Source organism: Lissotriton vulgaris, chromosome 1_1 (assembly GCF_964263255.1).
Source record: "Lissotriton vulgaris chromosome 1_1, aLisVul1.2, whole genome shotgun sequence".
Taxonomy (NCBI): Eukaryota; Metazoa; Chordata; class Amphibia; order Caudata; family Salamandridae; genus Lissotriton; species Lissotriton vulgaris.
The window spans coordinates 1,808,962,506-1,808,982,356 of NC_141685.1; the positions used below are offsets into that span (position 1 = coordinate 1,808,962,506).

At 45.5% G+C, this 19,851-nt stretch overlaps 1 protein-coding gene across 20 annotated transcripts in view; it reads left to right on the forward strand.

Moving 5' to 3' along the window:
• Positions 1–19,851, forward strand: part of MYBPC1 (myosin binding protein C1) — a 339,911-nt gene that overhangs the window by 19,063 nt on the left and 300,997 nt on the right. For all 20 annotated transcript variants that reach the window (XM_086919135.1, XM_086919143.1, XM_086919137.1 and 17 more), the window contains exon 2: positions 19,155–19,199. In XM_086919135.1, coding sequence (XP_086775261.1) covers positions 19,155–19,199 — 45 coding nt within the window. The remainder of the gene's footprint in view (positions 1–19,154; positions 19,200–19,851) is intronic.

Genomic DNA, 19,851 nt, shown 5'->3' on the forward strand with positions numbered 1-19,851 from the left:
GGATGTCTAATATGAGCCTGGCTGAAGCGTTCTGGATGCGTTGGAGTTTTTTCTGGAGTTTTGCGGTGGTACCGGCGTAGAGGGTGTTTCCGTAGTCCAGTCGACTCGTGACCAGAGCGTGGGTGACCGTTTTTCTAGTTTCGGTGGGGATCCAACGAAATGTTTTTTTGAGCATGCGAAGAATCGCCTCAATGTGCAGGATAGAAAAAACCATTAGGATTTTGTGTGAAAATGAAATAAACGTGCACTGTAGCCTTTGCGGCTACTGGTGTGAATACCCAGTTCTCTTGAATTCTATTCTGTAAAATCTTCAGTGAAAATACAAAGTATTGACTGGTACTAGCATTTACAGACTCTGCGTTTTATTGGAGGAGTCGCCGTTGCGTTGATGTTCTCAGCGTTCAACAGCATTGTCCTTCAGGGAGGATCAGTCATTTGGCAACACAGCATCTTCTGGACAGCTATTCACCTAACATAAACATGCAGATGAATTACTGCAAAACATACTTTTTGGAGAGGGTCATTAATTAGGCTAGTCGGAACACGTCCAGCTGCAGTCGGATGATTCAGGAAATGGGAGATGGGCAGTTGGGGTTCTGGCCAAATTTCCAGAAGCGATCGTTCTTGGCATGTCTTGCATCGCATTCACCTGGCAGCCAAAGACAGCCATCTGTCCTGTCCAATCAGGCAGCTCTGCCAGCAGATGTTGTGATCACTCACAGAGTATTTACATCCTCTCTTAGTGGAGTGACGCGTTGACATAAGTATGTTCACCTAACTAGGTGGATACAAAGTACTACTCTGTGCCTTCTTGCTATTTGTAGGACTGTCAGATACCCTACAGACTTCCTCCTCCAATGCTAAGACATTATGCCTAAAGCAAAGGAATGTGGAAGTGCCAGTGCAGAAGTGTGTAATAATCCATACAACTGCCCCACAGTAGAAGATACAGAAAGTCCCCCGCCTCCCTGGGATCTGGGAAAACCTGGGTAGGTGAGTTCTTCCTCAGAGCGCACTAGTGCAGCCCTCCTGCCGCTATGCACTAATTGAGTGCATGGCGATGTAAAGCCGAAAAAGAATGTTGTGCTGACATCAGAACACTTCAAAGAGAAGCCACTGCAGGAATAAGGGTAGCCAGATAAAGGGGAACATGTTGATTAAATAATTCTGGATGCCTTAGTCCCCCCTAACTCAATACCTTAATGTCCGTTTCAAGCACCTTGCGATGCCTTAGACAGTGCAAGCAGTTGTCTTAAATCAGGTAATACTAGGTGCTTTGTGAAACGCTAGCAGAAGTACTGGTGAGTAGAATATAATATACACAAAGAACGTTTCCAGTGAGTAATTGAAGCTTCAGTGGCCAGAGGTCTGCCAGTGATCAGGAGCACATGGACAGCTGTGGCTCTACAGCGAAGGACCATTGGTGTTTTCTTAATAGAAGAGGCGGTGTTGGTACTCCCTCCTCTTGTTAGCCACCTACACCAGCAATTGCTTAAGAAAGCATGGGACCTGAAAGGCAGGGCACAAGTGGTGCGGCAGCTGAAGTTCTTTTGGAAATCATCAGGTCCATGCTATATGCTTGAAGTTTGTGTCAGGCACCAGGAACTGCATTTTAAAGGAACCTCAATGGGAAGCTAGAGAAGGCCTTGCACAATGAGAATATATGTTCGTCAGTCTTCTTGCTGGCTGCTTCTCTAGGGGTAAACTGCTTCACAAGAGAATATTCACCACTGTGATGCAACTATGTCCTTTGGCACATTTTACCATGTGAGGTAGGATGTTTGTTTATGGTCCAGTGTGGGAGAGTCATGTCTGACACGGCACTAACATAAGGATCATAGAGCTTTGCAGGTGCAGTATGAAGCCTCGGCTTTTGCTACGCCATCATGTGTTGTCAATGAAGGAAGGCAGACTCGGATAGGACACTTGAAGAGGGCGTCCGTGCAGGTAATGCCCTCTGAATGCAGGAAAAATGTTTTCTCTGGCTGGAAACAACTGCGTTGTTGACAATGGCTAAGGATGATCAAATAGGAATGCAGCCAGCTGGGAAGGAACGACTCCACTAAATACTGCACCATCATCTTAGAAAGCCAACTGTCCAATTGGGAAAGGGGGTTTCAGAAGTGAAGCTACCGAGCTGAACAGTGGGTGGTGCATTTCTGGGCAAGCGTCCCTGTGGTTCCTTCTCTGTCAGTGATAGCGCCGTCTGAAAGATGCGCTCCAGGCCTTCACCCATACACTCCAAGGCTGTGGATGCTTGGCCTAGTTTTCTGGGGCTGCTGCTCTGGTTTCAACAAGAGCTACAGCTGTCAGTGTGAGGGCATGGAGGCTCCAGTGTGAGATCACGTACCCCCAGATCAGCTTCACTGGGCTGTAGAGATATCATTCTGGAACAGCCATCACTGTGCACCAGAGAAACTCTGCCCAGCTCTTTAATCTGAACTCATTTAGTGAGAAATGAGAGAACGTCAGTCTTTGATCAATCAGTACCCCTTCTCTTTGTCACCATGAGGACATGGAGAGGAGGGAATTGGCTCTTTTCTGCAGCCCCCTGAAGTCCTGCTTCCTCTAGTGCTTGGAGCTGCCAACAACACTTTGAAGGATAACATTTGCCACAATTAAGTATTTTCTGGGGCCATTTCCAGGTGTCATACGTGGTCACCGTTCATCAAGTCCTGTGGTCTAGCCTCCTACACATGGGCAAGGGTGACTACAAGATTTTCAGGTCACAGTCTAAGAGCCAGTACCCCAGAAAATATTTAAGAGCTTTCAAACATTTAGCCTTAAAAGTAATCTTCTTCTGTGGGTGATTTAAATGCCTCTTTCCAGCAGAACGTTCTGTCTGCGTGAGTTCAACTCTTAAGTTCACCCCCAGCATTAGTTAATAAATTCAATGTTTGTAGGAAGTTCTTTGTAAGGTACGAGTCACTGGTATTTATTGCAGCCCTGGACGGATCCCTTATTAAACCTTTTCACACCAGAATCTGTCTCCAATACATTCAATGTACAACATTCCATATGTGAACAAGAACATTACTAGAGCATACTTACACAACAAGATTCCATTCTATGACCCAACACCACATTCTTGCACGGCATAGAGCTCTTTAATTTAATTTGCAGGTTTCTAATGTGCTAGAATCGACTCCCGAAGGAGTATCTCTGCGCAATAGACCACTGGGGAACCCGTCCTGGCTTTCCCTGTGAGATGGTCCCTAATGGGTATCTCCAAGGTGAAACCAGGCATCCCCGGCATATGTGGGGGGCTGTTGTGGAGATGAGGCAAGCTAATGCCCAGAGTTGCCGAGTGTGATTTCTGGTTAGAGTAGGCACCGAGGTGAGGAATATCGAGTCCGCTGGCCCTGGTCCACGACCGTGCCGCGTCAGGAATTGAACCCTGGTCCCGGGCCGTCCTCTGCTCCCGGGTCTGCCACCTCTAACCAGTGAGCCACACCACTCCACTTTATTACTGTGATGTTTTTTTTTTAACTGACTCCTACATTCATCTATAGCCTGACCATATCCACATCTAACAGAAGGACAGTACTACTACTATTACAGTACTATAGCTATGAATCAACGACTTCTTTCTGTCAATTTCTTTCTGTATATCTGTGGTGGTACCTGCCAAATCTATCCATCCATCTATCGTTGTCTAGTTCTTATTTGTTTTAAACTATTGGCAGATTGCGCCCGATACAAGTGTTAACCAACAACAATAATAAACAATTCCTCTGTCTATCTAGTTATCTGTTTTGTTCTGCCAGCTGTCGGCCTGGAAACCTACCCACGCATCTGTTAATCCATAGATTACTTTTACATTCTCAGTAGCCTGATAAACAAATGGATCCATTTTGTCCTCGATCTCTTACAGATACTGGGCCCAATGTAAGTACTTTCTGGATGCAAATACTGGTTGCAATTTATGACTAGTATTTTTGTGACTCAAGCATTTTTTTGTGAGCTAATACGGAGGTTCGCACAAAAAAGATTAGGAGAAGGTCACAATGCAAACTACCTTATTAATATTCATGAGATGGGTCTCAAATTGTTGCTCAATCCAATTGGAGGCCATCACATAGATGGTGATCGGCTAGGGTCAGCAGAACACCATGTCTGTGACTGCCTCTAAATAAAAACAACTTTTGTTTAAAAATGCAGCATGTTTCCTTAAAGGAAACTGAACTACATTTGAAAAAAAGTTGTTAGTTTATTAGTAGTGGTTCTCCCAGACCAATATACAATACACAAAGGAGCAGACCAGGTCTGGAGATACTGCGTGGTTATACCAGTCGCTGCGGTGACATATAGTGCATGTGTAGGTGAAGGTTACTGTCAACATATAATTGATAACACATTTAACATAAATTGTTAAACAAAAACCTAAGCAATTCCCATCAGACCACCCTTTATGGTGGAGTATACGTCATGTGGGGATTGCTAAACATTCCGTCCGACCATGTAGTGCCGGTCTTGGAATGGATACCAGTGATGTAGTCATAATAAACATCCTAGTGTGATGCTAGTGACAGGGTGCAGTGCTAGGGTGATAGTGATAGATAGAAAATGGCTACGCAGACTCAGAGGAGGGTGTTAACGAAAGTCAATGTGCCAAAAGTTAAAAATGCGCCACGTAGTAAAAATGCCTACTGGCACAGTGCATTATATGTTGACAGTAACCTTCACCTACACATGCACTATATGTCACCGCAGCGACTGGTATAACCACGCAGTATCTCCAGACCTGGTCTGCTCCTTTGTGTATTGTATATTGATATAAGGGGTATGAGCAGACAGGTCGGTAAAGATTCCCCTGGACCCTCCACACACCTTGTATGTTTTTCTCCCAGACCAATACCTACTTCCAAACAAACGTACCACAATTTGGGAGTCTGTAATTTTTGTTATGTTCTGCTACTGGATTATGATTGCAAAACATTGGTATATCTCATAGCAATTCACAATTTGGAAGTGACGCCTAAAATAAGCGTCTTCCAAATTGCAGATGTGTATCTATTTGCGATCCCATTTTAGGAGTTGGTAAAACTTTATAGACTCCTAAAATGGGATTGGTGCATAGTAAAAACCTATTTTGAGGTCGGAAAGATACATATTTTACAAATCACAGCATTTGCAACTGCTAAATAGTTTTTTATACTAGGACCTCTGTTTTATGTTTGTCTCTAAAATGCTGAAAATGCTGTTCTGGATTTATTCATAATTTCAATATCTGTAAAGAAACTACTTAAGAACAACTAATCTGTAATCCTACTGGATTTAAAGAGCCCTCTCTCTTAACATCTAACTATACCCACACCAAAGAACTGCAACACGATGTCCGACAATGGAATGTTGCAACGTCCGGTACCCACAAAATCACAGATAGCTGCCCCAAAAATAAGGTGACCAGTTGGCTCCTGTCATCATGATCCAATGTCCAGGTGTCTTAGTCCTACTGATCCACTTAAAATTAACTAGAAATACACCTCCCATGATGTATTAAGTTGCTAAAGGAAAGCCAAGGACTGAAAAATGATGTCCCTAGTGACACTACGGGCTTGATTACAAGTCTGGTGGTCCATGGACCGTCAAACTTGTGGAGGCGTGGCAGTGGTGGTCTCCCGACCCCTCTATTATGATTCGGGCAGTCGAACTGCCAGAGCCCGCCAGGGAACCACCATTCCCTGGCGGTGTTGCGGCAGTCAGGAGGCCATAGTATGCTTGGCGGGACCACTGTGGTCCTGCCAAGCCTGTTCCAGGTTTCCTCTCCGTCAGCGGTGTCATGGAGGTTCTTACTCCATGAACAATGTGATGGAGAGGAAACTACAAAGGGGGTCCTACAACTATCTAAGAACACTTTGAGTATGCTCTGAGCATAACTTGACCATCTTTGACAGGGTATCTTGAATACCATTGTGTCTGGTAATGGTGATAACTATATTTACTGCACTGTGAAATCATAACGTCTGTGGTAGCATGGGATAATTCCAAAACACCATTTTTCTCATTATTGTTAATATTATGTTTCTCATTATCTTGAGAGAATCGTGCCTCGAAAGCCAAGACATTTATTTTTTCATGTTCTTTTATTTCTTATAAACTCTATTCCTAAACTCCTCGATTTCTTCTAGGACTGCCTTTTCTGATAAAAACCAATACACAGAACCCCTAGATAATAAGCATTGCGTTCATGTGAAGGCCTTCCACTGTATGACTAAGATTAGAAAAAGATTTGGATTATGGAAACATAAAACCATCGAAACATCTCGCCAGGCCTCCAGGGGTTAGCTCATGCTGTCATCAGAATACCATGCCCCAGCGCAGCCTTTGTGCGTTCCTTGCACCTGTTCCAAAGATAAATAAAGAGGCAGACAATCCTTTTCCCCTCCTAAAATCTAAATAAGCAACCAACCGAAATACAGCTATTTAAAAACATGGCGTGCTTACCCTTTGATAGGCAACGCAAGGTCTTTCTTCTTAATGGCGGTGTCTGCTTTCAACGACCAGCAGAAGGGGCGTGGGATTATCTAAAGGCTGAACCTGTGCCTCAGACATCAGGTTAACCGGGGCTGCAAACAGATGCCAACCAAGATGGCTGACCATCACACCCAGCAGGCGCGCCTAGGGCGCCATCTGTGCATTTGAGCGGATTGTGTTGTCATCCTGACCACAGGTCTACTTGAAATACATTTTATCTTCTTGTTCATCGTGAAATACAGCTTACACTGAAGTTAAGTACATGGTTTCGGTGCACCCTGGGAATTGTGTATCCTTTTCTGCTCCACTCTTGTTTATCTGGACATTCTCTTTCAAATAGGTGTCTGAGTTTGCACATTTTTTTGATGAAGCCATTTCCAGCTACTTGATAAAGTGTATTTCGGGTAGGATGCTCCATACCCAGGTTTAGGTTTGTGTAGTAAAGTGAGATAATGCAACTACAGAACCCTTCTATCAACAAAATCCTTCACAACTCTGATGGAAAGTTATAGGGCAATCTATAGAAGAGTGAACACGAAGACTTGGAGCAGTGATTCCAAACCTGTAGCTAACAAATGCAAGCACTGACCTGAGGTAATGAAACGGAGTTTATTTCCCCATCACTGACACCACACCCTCTGGCTGAATATTAACATTGTAGAGTATAATTTCTTTTAAGCTGCATACTTCTGGCAGGGGCACAGCATATCAAAAGTGTTAAATGGCTTTCTATGTGGCCCTGCCACGCCTACAATGTATAATTAACCCCCTAACTGAATTTTGCACAGGTGTTGGTGATTAAGGCAATTCTTCATTAAAAAAGCAACTTCGTCATGGCCTGGCGCAGGCTTTTCCACCCACCCACTAGGAGGGAAGATACATGTTTAGTGAGGCATCAGTATACCAATGATACTGCTGTCCATGCTTTCAGGTATCTCCCAGAAGTCTAACTTACTGATTAAACAACAAAGTTCAACTACTTGGAGACCTGTACAAATTCAGATCTGCATAGCCACATTCCCCCCCCCCCCCACCCCCCCACAACAAGAAGGCAGAGGGCAGCTTGCACCAACGAGGGCCCATACTGCAATTGGGGAGAGAAAATAGGAAGCCTTATTTAGAGTTGGGCAGAGCAGGAATACCACGGTAAATCAGCAGTGATCCTGTCTCACCAAACTCATGGTTCCCCTGCTCTATTTAGAGTTAGGGGAAGCACCAAGGTTTCCCCAGTGGAAACCACACTGGCTCAATCTCTGATCTGGCGGCTCACCAATAAATGGGCCGCCTGGTAACAATGACAGTCCTCTTACCCTATTCATGTCAGGGCGACCATCACCCTTTTTTCTGCCATGTCTGCCTTGCAATGCATGTTTGACTTGAGCAGGGACAATGCTGATTGGTCCTCGCATGCAGGAAGATAACTCCCTGCACATTGGTCCCATTATTGCTGCAACCCCTGGCATGCCGCTTGTGACCGCTGGCACTGCCTTTGCGACCCCTAGCATCAGTAGTGGCAAAATCAGTGGCAGGAACAGAAGCAGCTTGTCCTTATTGACGTCAGGAGGGGCTTCGCTCATCATTTTTTGACGATTTTTTATTATACTAATAGTGAATAATATTTCATTATTCACTATAGTTTAATAACAAATGGAGTACAAATAGCTGGAATATGACTTTACCTGGTAGCTGAGGTAAGTAAAAAAAAAAATGCTTTCAAATGTATTTATATTGTGTGCGTGCTTGCAGTTTTGAGTGTGTATATGTAAGAGAGTGTGTGTATAGGGCCGGACAGGCCATAGCAGGCACCGGGCATTTACCCGGTGGGCCGCCAGGTGGGGGGCCGAGTTTGTTTCAGGGCCGTTTTTCCAGCATAGCTGCAATATGGGACAATGTAACGAAATCAGCCAAAACCGGCGGTGGCAAACAGCTCGGCCGCACCGCCAATCCACCGGCTGGCCGAGCACTTTGCCACGGCTGGTTTCGGTTCGGTTGAATGTTTGTGCATTGGTAGGCAGAGTATGTGTGTGTGTATGTGTGAATATGTGTGTATGTATGAGCATATGTATGTGTTAGTGCAAATGAAGGTCAGGGGGCATGTGAAGTCACTTCCGCTACCCAAATCATTTCGGTGAATTGACGTCCATGGGCAGTTAAACGGTAATGGGCAAAGAGATCAATATAAAACTTTCTGTTTCTATAGAAAAAATGCTTTTATAGCACTTAAAAATCACAACGCCCCTTAATATTAACACAATGAATACGATACTGGCCATGTATACAGTGTACACCTCACTTGGATGTGTCTCTCGGTGCTAGGAAATAAAGTATTCTAATAAGGTGGAGATGACTGTTGCAGTCAGTTTCAGTACCACATTCTCAAATGTCTCCTCCATATATTCGCATATCAGTTTGGGCACAGACTGTGTATCTCATTTACTTAAATAAAAAGAGTATGCAAGGTGGGTCCGAGATGCCCTTATGGTGTATACCCGAGTGTTCACGTGCATGGGAGAGGCGTCTAGGTGTTTATATTGAGTAAAGCCGGGCTGAAGACGGCTGGAATGTCAGAAACCGGTCCTCGGAAGCTTGTTTCCGGTCCAGGGAAGGCATGGCTTGGCAGTTCGGGCTGGACTGTTCCCATGAGGCACAGGGTCAGACTGATTTGCATTTGGCTGTGTCTGAACTGGGGTGGTGTGGAGTGCAAAAAAACGATGGATTTAGGCCCAGATCTCTGTACTGTGGTGAATGTATGACATTGTTCTGCATTCTGTCCATCAACTGTGGTTTTTAGGTTTTGCCTGGCGAAAGCTGCGCTTTCTGCGCAGCTTTTTCGCGCAGGCGAAAACCTGATGAGAACTGTAGTGCTGCTTGGTTCGGCCCTCGTCGTTCATTGGCTGGCTCCGTAAACGGAGCCTTGCCATTGGACGAGGGGCCTGTCCGTCAATGCCGGACCAGACACGGGGGCGTTCCCGACATTCTTTGGCTTTTGCCGACATCACGGGACGCCGGGAACGCCCCCGTGTCTGGTCCGGCATTGCCGGCACTTCTGCGTCTCTCCTAACCCCGTGACTGGCCGGCCGGCCAATCCTAGCGCGGCCGGCCGGAAGTGCCCGCCCCCCGCAGCCCGGGGGAAGAAGGAGAAGAAGACAGCAGCAGTATGGCGGCGCCCGCGGGGAGACCGGAGAAGTGCCTCTCCAACCTGCCGCTCTCCACTCGCTCCCAGTAAGTGCCTCTCCAACCTGCCGCTCTCCACTCGCTCCCAGTCCCCTCTGACTGTTCTTTGTGCTCCGGGCCGGTCCCGCTCCGCGGTTCTCGGTAAAATGGCAGAGCTGCCGCTGAGCCTCGTGTCGGAGTGAGAGAGGAGCGGCGGCGGGCAAGGAGCGAACAGAAGGGCAGACCGGGCCAAGCGGGAGCGCACAGGACCCCAGTCAAGGCAACCCCCAACACTACCGCAGATGTTACAGGCATCCGCCACGCGATAGATTTAGTTTCAAGAGTTTACCCTACGAACTGCATTAGAGTGGCGTGCTTGGCTCTCATTGTTTAGGAGGCACATGTTTGGCGACGCTACATCGTGCACGGGACTTCATGAGCGCCGTTTAAGGGGGAGCCCAAGACAACAAACGTATTTATTAGCATCGGTTGAATATTTGTGCAATGCATAAAATAAAGGCATGACATGCTTTTTTGGACAGTAACTATCGTCGGAGGCAGTTGGTGGCCCTCGTGGGGCCGCCATATTGGCTGTGCCTGGACACCCCCCCCTTCCCGAGCACCTAGCGTGCGGAATATATATGCGAGTCTGGGAAGCGGCGTCAGGTTATTTATTTATTTTTAATGCAATGCAGCGCGGCCTTTACCCGAAGGCGGCAGAGCGCTTCACAATAGTGACCCCCCACTGGGGCTGGTAGCTCGTCGCGGGTCGCGTTCTTTACGAAGCATATATTACAAGGTTGACGGGAACGTAATTGACGGCTACGTTATTTATTTAACTATGTAATTTCGCGTTGAGTTTTCGGGATGCTTCTGGCTGCGGGACGAGGCGGTATTTCTCGGGTCTGCCTTTTGTGTGGCACGGGGTGTCATGCTTAGTGTGCACGAGTGACGGAAGTAGGCTGTCCACGTAGGAGCCTTCTACCGCCACCTACGTGTTCCTCCGCCCTGACGGGACCCCCCCAGCTCCGGAAATACCCGTCTGACCCAGCGGCGAAAATCAGGGGGGCGGCCAGGGCAGTGCTAGGGGGGGTCCCGGCCGGGGGAGTAGGGATCGTGGCACAGTGCTTCAGAGCCTAGTCTCAGTGTCGTCCGTGGGGGTCGAGGGGTCCTGCAAGAGTAGGTAAACCTAGCGTTGGAGTGAGGGGGCTGCTGTATGTTGGGGTGCTGCTTGTGTGCGTTTGAGCCGCTGCCTGCTAAGATTGCGTGCATACTGCTCCTCCTGTGCAGAAGTTAGAACTAGTTGCTGATTGCTAGGGGTGCTGGTGTTTACTTTGGGGGCGCTGCTGTAGGGTATCAGCTGGATAGGCTAGTAGGTGTCTGATTTAATGTCAGTGTGCCACGTCTGGGAGCAGGGCGCGGCTTAGTAGGGGTGACTGCGTAGGGAGGGTGCTACTTAGTTGCAGGGGTGCGGTCCCGGGGGGTATCTTTCTAATCGCGTACCCCCTCCCCGCCATGTTGAAGGTACCCCGGGGGGTGACCCCCGCTCCGGGACGGGTGCTTGTCTCCGCCCAGCCGCAGAAGGTACTGTCCTTCGTGGGCCCAGATCTCTCCAGCCCGCAGCTGAGGCCCAGCACCTACTTCACCCAGATCTACCCACAGCCACCCGCGGGGACGACTTTGGGGGGCTGCCTTTACACCACCCCCAATGGGCCCGAGCTGAAGCCGCTGAGACCCGCCTCCCTGGGGAGGCTGCCGGTAAGAACCCCCGGTCGTAGGGGCGTGATTGAAGATGTGGGGAGGGTATTTATTTTGGGGTGTCTTGTGGGAATTAGGGGTGCAAGCGTGGTGGGCGACAGCCCGGCGCTTCTGTGAGCTTTACCCGCGGGAATGTTGCAAAGTTTTGATACATTCAAGTAAAGGGGGGTTGTGGCACGATGGTCTTTGAAGTGGTGTGCACCAACAAATGACAGCTGCGTATACAGTGATGTGTGGTGCACAGGTGTGACGCCCATTTGCACCCACACAAGCCACAGTCTATGCCCCAGAGTGATTATACTGCTTCCATGTGGGGGTGGGGGGATTCTCACTGTTGCATGGGTGCATGTCTTCAGAAAGGGAGGGGTTGTGCTGTTTTATTGGCACAACGTGTGAAAAGGGCCCAGGGCAGAATATGCCCTTGAATGGAAGACAGCGGGTCACTGGGTTATAATTGCAGGGGCAAAGTTTAAAGGTGTGGCAAGTGTTTTTGCTGTCTACCTAAAGCGGGGGCAGTGTCAAAAGGATGACGATTCTGGAGTGGATGGTAGTGAACGTGCACAACTGGTGTAAGGGCCTACATGTCATACACCGAAAGTTGTACGGAGTAGGTGAAGGAGTCCTTGAGTGGTGACGTGACTTTAGTTGTTCTTTTAGGGTGCCCTGGCCTGCCGCAGCGGCAGATACTGTATTCTGGTGTAGGCGGTGTTAGGGGTCGTTCTTGGTTGTGCTATCAGTTTTTCACGTGATGTGACTGGCATAGTGCTTGACATTATATAGCCTGCCTGGATGTCGTTTTCCTTTCAGATATCTCTTGTGGTGTTACACGCTGAACCCCGTGGATGTGGCCAATAGTTTGGATGTCTGGTCCTGGCTGGAACTTCTGCTCTTGTACAACTTTTTCACTTCCTCTTTGACTAGTGCCTGATCTCGGATTCCTCCTCTGCACTTCCCTTCTGAGTTCTGGAAATTATGACTGCTACTGTAACAAGGTGGCGTTCTGGTGTACTTCATTCTTAGTTTTCTGTGATCTCTAGAGGTGACCCCAAGGGTAACTTCTTTATGTGCTGGGCATGTATTGCAATGCAATTGGTCTCGCATTTGGGACCTTATATGTATTTAGCTCTGGTAGTGACTACGGAAGAGCGTCTCGCGGGCTGAAGCACCAGCATGGACCCACTCGGTGCACTAACCTGTAGCCAGCGAGTACCCGGATGTAGCCTCTGCTGCCGCCGTTTCGTTTGCTGCCCAGGGGAAGAAAATTACCCGGATGGAGCTGCAGCTGTACTGTACAGTTCAGTACAGTAAGCATAGATATAGAAAAGGGACGATAAAGGCATGCATAGGCGCACATTATTCTGCACCTACCCAGACGAGAAAGCCATTTTGGAAGTATAAGTGTTTCATGCACTTGAAAGCAGGAATCGCAGTTATTCACGAAGGCAGCAACTTCCCATCAAAAATGTCTTTATTTTAAATTTGCCTGTATGTAAATTATTTGTAATTATTTTTTCCAGCCTCGTGTAGACATTGCCTGCTTGTGCTCTGCTTGTGCCTCTGTGTGCCCCTGTTGCCTGCTTGTGCCTCTGTGTGGCCCTGTTGCCTGCTTGTGCCTCTGTGTGGCCCTGTTGCCTGCTTGTGCCTCTGTGTGCCCCTGTTGCCTGCTTGTGCCTCTGTGTGCCCCTGTTGCCTGCTTGTGCCTCTGTGTGCCCCTGTTGCCTGCTTGTGCCTCCGTCTGCCCCTGTTGCCTGCTTGTGCCTCCGTCTGCCCCTGTTGCCTGCTTGTGCTGTGTTGGTGTGTGTGGAGGGCTCTGTGTGGCTGTGTGTGTAGGAAGCTTTGTGTGGCTGTGAGTGTGGAGGGCTCTGTGTGGCTGTGTGTGGGGGGCTCTGTGTGGCTGTGTGTGCGGGGCTCTGTGTGGGGGTGTGTGTGGGGCCGCTCTGTGTGTGAGAGAGAGAGATTTGTTTAAATACCAGGATAATTGCCGGCAGCAGCACCCTTGCCGTGTAATGCCTTGTACTACATCTGTGTTAGCAGTCGCCTCAGGCTGTTGTTTTTTTTTATGCAGGGGACGGGATTTGATCATGCCCATTACGCCGTATTGCTTTTCAAAGGCAACTGTTGCAGAGCCAAGTGGGCTGTTGAAAATTGTGTTTTCTCCACCTGCCCCTGTTGCCTGCTTGTGCCTCCGTTTTCGTGCCCCTGTTGCCTGCTTGTGCCCCTGTTGCCCGCTTGTGCCTCCTTGTGCCCCTGTTGCCCGCTTGTGCCTCTGTGTGCCCCTGTTGTCTGCTTGTGCCTCTGTGTGCCCCTGTTGCCTGCTTGTGCCTCTGTGGGCCCCTGTTGCCTGCTTGTGCCTCTGTGGGCCCCTGTTGCCTGCTTGTGCCTCTGTGTGCCCCTGTTGCCTGCTTGTGCCTCCGTCTGCCCCTGTTGCCTGCTTGTGCCTCCGTCTGCCCCTGTTGCCTGCTTGTGCTGTGTTGGTGTGTGTGGAGGGCTCTGTGTGGCTGTGTGTGTAGGAAGCTTTGTGTGGCTGTGTGTGTGGAGGGCTCTGTGTGGCTGTGTGTGTGGGGGGCTCTGTGTGGCTGTGTGTGTGGGGGGCTGTGTGTGCGGGGCTCTGTGTGGGGGTGTGTGTGGGGCAGCTCTGTGTGTGTTTGTGTGTGTCATTTGCGATAGATAAAGGTAGTGGCATTGTAAATGACAATGCCATTTATTCATGTTAAAAAAACATAAATAAAAATAATGTCAAGAGCAATGCCAATAGCTCTAACTTTAACAAAGGCAAAACCATTGCATTGTAAATGCTTGTTGCTATTCCTTTATGTGCCCTTTATGTGTGTTTATTTACTGCAAATTGTACATACCTGGTAGGAGATGTCCCAGCACTTTTGAGGGTCCCAGATTGTCCATAATAGGCATATATTAAATTGTAATAAGCACACATTTTCTTGTAGAAGAACGGCGCTGATTCAGAGTATGAATATCGGGCAGAAGATGCCCAGATTGTGTTCGGTAGACCGTGTGTCTACTGAGTGGGATCTGACCTTGGGTGTGTGGTGACCATGCATGTGCATGACATCAGGTAATAATACAGAGGATGCATGTTGAGTGTGAGGTGTTTCGAGGTTCATGTGATAGACTGAGGGTTGTTGAGATTGTCCAGAGGACGCATGTTCGAAGGAGATATTCCTGGGAGTGTATCTATTGAGTTGTCCCCTGGCCTGCTGCCTCCGACTAATGTGTTGATAAGGAGCAGTTTATTCATAATCCCTGTGGAGTGACCCTTGCATTATAAATACATTTGATCAAGATAACAGCAGAAGAAAACAACTTGGTCCATTTTAAAACACACCTGTGGATCAGTCATGCTTTCTGAAACACATTCTGCGCTGAGAAAGGGAAATGAAAAGTACGGCGCATTCCTGCCCTTTCCCTATCTCGCAGCGCAACAAGGTGATTCGTGCTCTGCACTGCGTGATACAATGCTCTGTGCGATACAATGATAAATATGCCCCTAAATGTGGTAAAGGAGTTGATTTGAAATGAGTTGAAGGAGATGGTGAACAGTGGATTGTGAGAGTTGATGAAACCAGATAAAAGTTGATGGAGCCAGCTCAGGGAGAAGAAATATAGTATTATCTGCATGCCTATTAGAACACTGTGGACAGAAGGGTGCACATAGGAAGGAGCACTGATTTATCAGAAAGCAATCAGTGTGTGACAAACTAATAGATGGTGGTTAGTGCTTCTGAAGGAAGATATAAGGATGGGAAGGTTGACAATGAGTGGGTGAACAGGGAGTGGCTGTAAAAATATGTTCAGTTCAGAAATTTTTATTTCGGCCAATGTGACCATAAAAGTTTATATATAGTAACATACATTTAATTCGATTCTAGAATAAAACAATAGAAGAAAATCCATTCTTCTCACGACAATGCATGTGCAACACGTAGATATAACATAAAGGCAATCTATGTTTGCGATCAGTCCAAACCCAATAACTTAATTAAAGTGCACGTGCAATATATCTGTAATATGGAAGGCTGGGAAAAGTAAGCACCAGCTCAAGTCCACTGGCCATCCATTACAATAGCTTTTTATAAAGTGCTTGTGCCCATCAACTAAAAACTGTAGACACGAGCATACGCCCTAACTCAATAATCACCATCGGTTGTGAAAGCAAATCATTGAGGAAGGGTTTTAGTGTTGATGTTACCTGCAATACAAGATGAAGGGTAGGCATTTAAAGCCATGAACCAGAAGCTTTGTTAACCTTTCTGAAGAATGAATGAATGAATGAAAGGCAATTTATAGGGCGCAACTTAGCCCAAGGGCATCAAGGCGCCAGTACCTGATTTGTACACCAGAGATGGTATGGTGGTGCACGATTCTTATAAAATGATGATCTATGCAAATGCGGAGTACAGGGGGCAGGAGCTGAGATGGTGGAAGGAGATCTGTTAAGTCTGGGTCTCACTCCACCAGCCCGTCTGATCATATGTAAAGAATTACATTTTGTATATGGCACTACTCGTAACACGAGGCCAGAATATTAGGGAAGTAAACTGCAGTGTGCAGGATTTGGAGTAAAATGTTTTTGATGATTAATGCATGTATTGTAGTTTCTGATGGATGATACAGCAGATAAATCTGTTCTCACATTTACTTGCTACATCCTCATATTCCAGTCCTTGCTTGCCTGGTTCACTGCATTAAAGAGTGACGAAAAAAGGGCAAAAATTGACAATCAGGCTTCTATTGCAGGAACAATGTATGCTAAAGATTATTAATGGAAATAGTGAGAAATACTCAGCGGAACCAGGGTCAGCAACTTTTTGTATGCAGACGACCTTGTCCTGCTCAGCCACACCAGGGTCAGCTTGCAGAGGCTACTTGACCGGTTGTTTACCTATAGCACCGAAAATGAGTTGGAATTTAATCCATTAAAGTATAAGGGCTATCACCTACGGGTCAAGGAAATATCAAGGCGGGGTTTGGCATTATAACAATAAAAGTATTGAAAGGACTGACTCATATAAATACTTAGGAGTCCATATGGACAGAAGGGGCACATTTTCAAAACACAGGGATGAAGTTGCAGCCAAAGCTCTGACCATTCAGGTAGCACTTATGAACATCACAAGACAGCTGTTCGGCCCAAGTCTGACCTCTTTAATAACTGTTATGAAGGTAACAAATCTTTAACTTTCTTTCCTATGGTCAGGAGATTATGCTTGGGAAAGATAACAGCCAGGTGAATAAAATAACAACAAGAATATTTAAGCAAGTGCTGAGCTTACCAAAAACCTCATCCCTTGCCCAGATACGACTTGAGTTTAGTCTCCAAGATCACCGAGCGGTTGGGGCCGGAGCTTTTATCAAGCTGTGCAACAAGCTTTGCACATCTAGAGAAGGAAGCTTGGAGGCTATGCTGCAGCAGGAAATATCAACCAGTCAGCTGGGATGACCATACCAATGCTATCTAAACGATTCTTTACAACTCCTGGAAGCGGAAGAAATTTGGAGCTCCAATCCACCCCATCAAAACGTATATCAAAAAGAATGTCCGTTCCTGGTCCTTCTACTCGGACAGAGCACAATTGGCACAATGCAGGCACAACTGGACAGTTATATAAGGGTTTAAGCCAGGGAGGGCAGCACCACACTTGTTGTGCACTAATACAGTGTTTTGGAAAAAAAGATTTCTGACCCTTAGAAAGGGAGAATGGCCCTTTCTGTACTATTTACCAGGCTGGCGCAGCCTAAATGACAATACAGTGTGCAGGGAGTGAGGGGACAAGCAGTAAGGAATCAATAGAGTACATTGTGTGTCTCTGCCCTGCATTTCTTAATGACCGAAATACTCTGCTATTGGGTGAGTGGAACAAACTTGGTGTCCGCTCCTGTCGACAAGCTATTCTTACATGCATGAACCCAGACAACTCAATGCTTAATATTCGGTTCACCGAGTTTGTTACAATAGTGGCATAAAGGCTGACTCACTGTGAGAACCAGTGAACTAATAACGATCTACATCCCATTGAGATGCTAATTTGCTCATTTTACTGCACACCGATAGCGGTCGAGTCCGGCATCGCGACACCACTCCTTTTTTATGGTTCTGTGTCCCATGCAACTTTAGAGTTTTTTATCTTCCTTTGCTGCGGTTTAGACATTTACATATATAATTGCACAGTTAGTGGAGCTCTTAGTAGGTTTTCAGTAATGATTAGTGTTTTACCCCTTCTTTTTAGCAACATGCTAAACAACAAACAAATAAATATTGTTTTTTAACTTTGAATAAACTAAATGGGCCTTGCCCAAATGCAGTCCAAGCTCAAGTAGCTTGAATTTAGAGAGATTACAAAATATTTAATCAATACTGATTAGGTCTTCAACAATTTTTATAGTTAAATATCATAACCCACCATCACTAGCTATTTATACGTGATGCCATTAATGGACTAAGGGTTGTATTTATTTCTGATATACGTTTTATCATTCATTATTGTAATGATTTTTATTAATAAAGTTATTCATTGTAGTGAGAAGTGGGGAGAATAAAGTGTGCAGAAATATCATTATGACTTAAACAAAGTCACAAAAGTGACAGCAAGTTATCACTTAGTCCACCAAATGATAGAAGTGACAAAAAAACTAATTTCCCCTTCATATTATGCTGGTTTGAAAGCTTAGTGAAATGAGCATTTTCAGTGGCATGTAAGTAAAGTACGCCTTTTAAGAGAAAAGTAATTGTTGGAACAAAAAGTAAAAAAACACAAATATTATCACTTGCTGTTCATTGTCTATTAACTTCTGTTTTCAACAACATATTGTACAGTGTAATCGCAGTGGTGACTATGTAGGACATTGCTATATTGGGCAGATGTTGGAGGAGGATATTTAGTACAGTTCAAATTTAGGTATGTCTATGAAAGTATAATTTGGTGTAGTCCTGAAGAAGGTGAAGTAAACCACTACAACGACCGAAACACAGTGTCAACCTGCCTAGAAACACCGTTGGGATAACAATGTGCAAATCATTGATGAGGAAGACCTCAGATTGTGCACATGATAGAGTAGAACGGCCTGGAATGAAGTTAAAGTGAATCAGTGAATGTTTAGATGATACTGGTAACACGTCTATGAAATATTTAACATTTCCATGAAATTCTGTCCTCTAAGTATTCTGATTCGATTTTATAACGAAAATATGGTTTTTAATACATTTATATATCAAGAATCTGTATTTAATAAATGACAATTAACGATATAGTTTATGTGTGATTATATATATATATATATATATATATATATATAGAGAGAGAGAGAGAGAGCGAGCGAGAGAGAGAGATGTGATGCTTTGTGTATTAAAATGAAAATACACAGCAAGTGACCTTTATTTTTTATTGTTTGCTTCTGCAATCACTTGTCCCATAAAAGAGAACTTTGCTTATATGAAACTGCAAATGCTCCTTACTATCAAGCTTTCAATCGAGCATCATACGAAGCAGAGTTTATCAAATGTGTTGGCGCAAAAGGAGCTTACACAAATAAAAATCACACTGGCTGAACAGTTTAAAAATGCATAATATTGAATATAAAATCTCCCTTTTGTCTACTGCTGAAGCCTGTTTTGTTGAGCACATTTTATTCTTTATATATTTGACTTAATGGCACTGTGCCAGTGATAAATATTGAATATTTAAGAAAAAGATTTTTAAGTAAACATAAACCGCTGCAAGACGTAATATATACTCCTGTGTTTTTCACAGGTGGCAACACTGCCGTTGGCAGTCCATCAGCAACGACAGGTGAAGGTAAGCGGAGATTCCTTCTGCTTGAGGAGCATGTAATTTAATGAAGATGTGTGTTGTATAAAAGAACAGAATTACATGTTTTACTGCTAATTTCACTTGCATTGTGATAACGGTTTTCAAACAAAGGCCTACAGTTTGGAGTAAACTACTAGCACAATTGTATACACACTTATTGGAGGCTGGAGAAGTTTCCAAAGCATGGAAAGCATCAACTCTGCACCCGCTCTATAAAAAGTCCAAAGAGTGAACAGAGGAACTCCAATTAATAGCGCTCATGGATGCTGAAAAGTTTTATAACAAAAGCTAGAAGAATGGGCTGAGAGTAAAACTTTAATAAAATGTAACCAGCCTGGGTTTAGACATGCATGCTTGACACTCCATAATATAATAACACTTTATGGAATCAATTAAAAAACCAGAGAATAATAAGGATAATAACCTTTTTATCTGCTTCATAGACTACGTGATTGATTTTGATAGAATTGACAGAAACAGGCTCTGGAAAATGTATTGACCTGGGGGATTGACAACAGCTTGCTACATTTTTTAATAGATTTACATAAAGGAAATTGGGTACAAGTGAAATTAACATAATGTCTTGGTCTAACTTCCTACATTCTAACTGATTATGGTCTGAAACATGGATGTACAT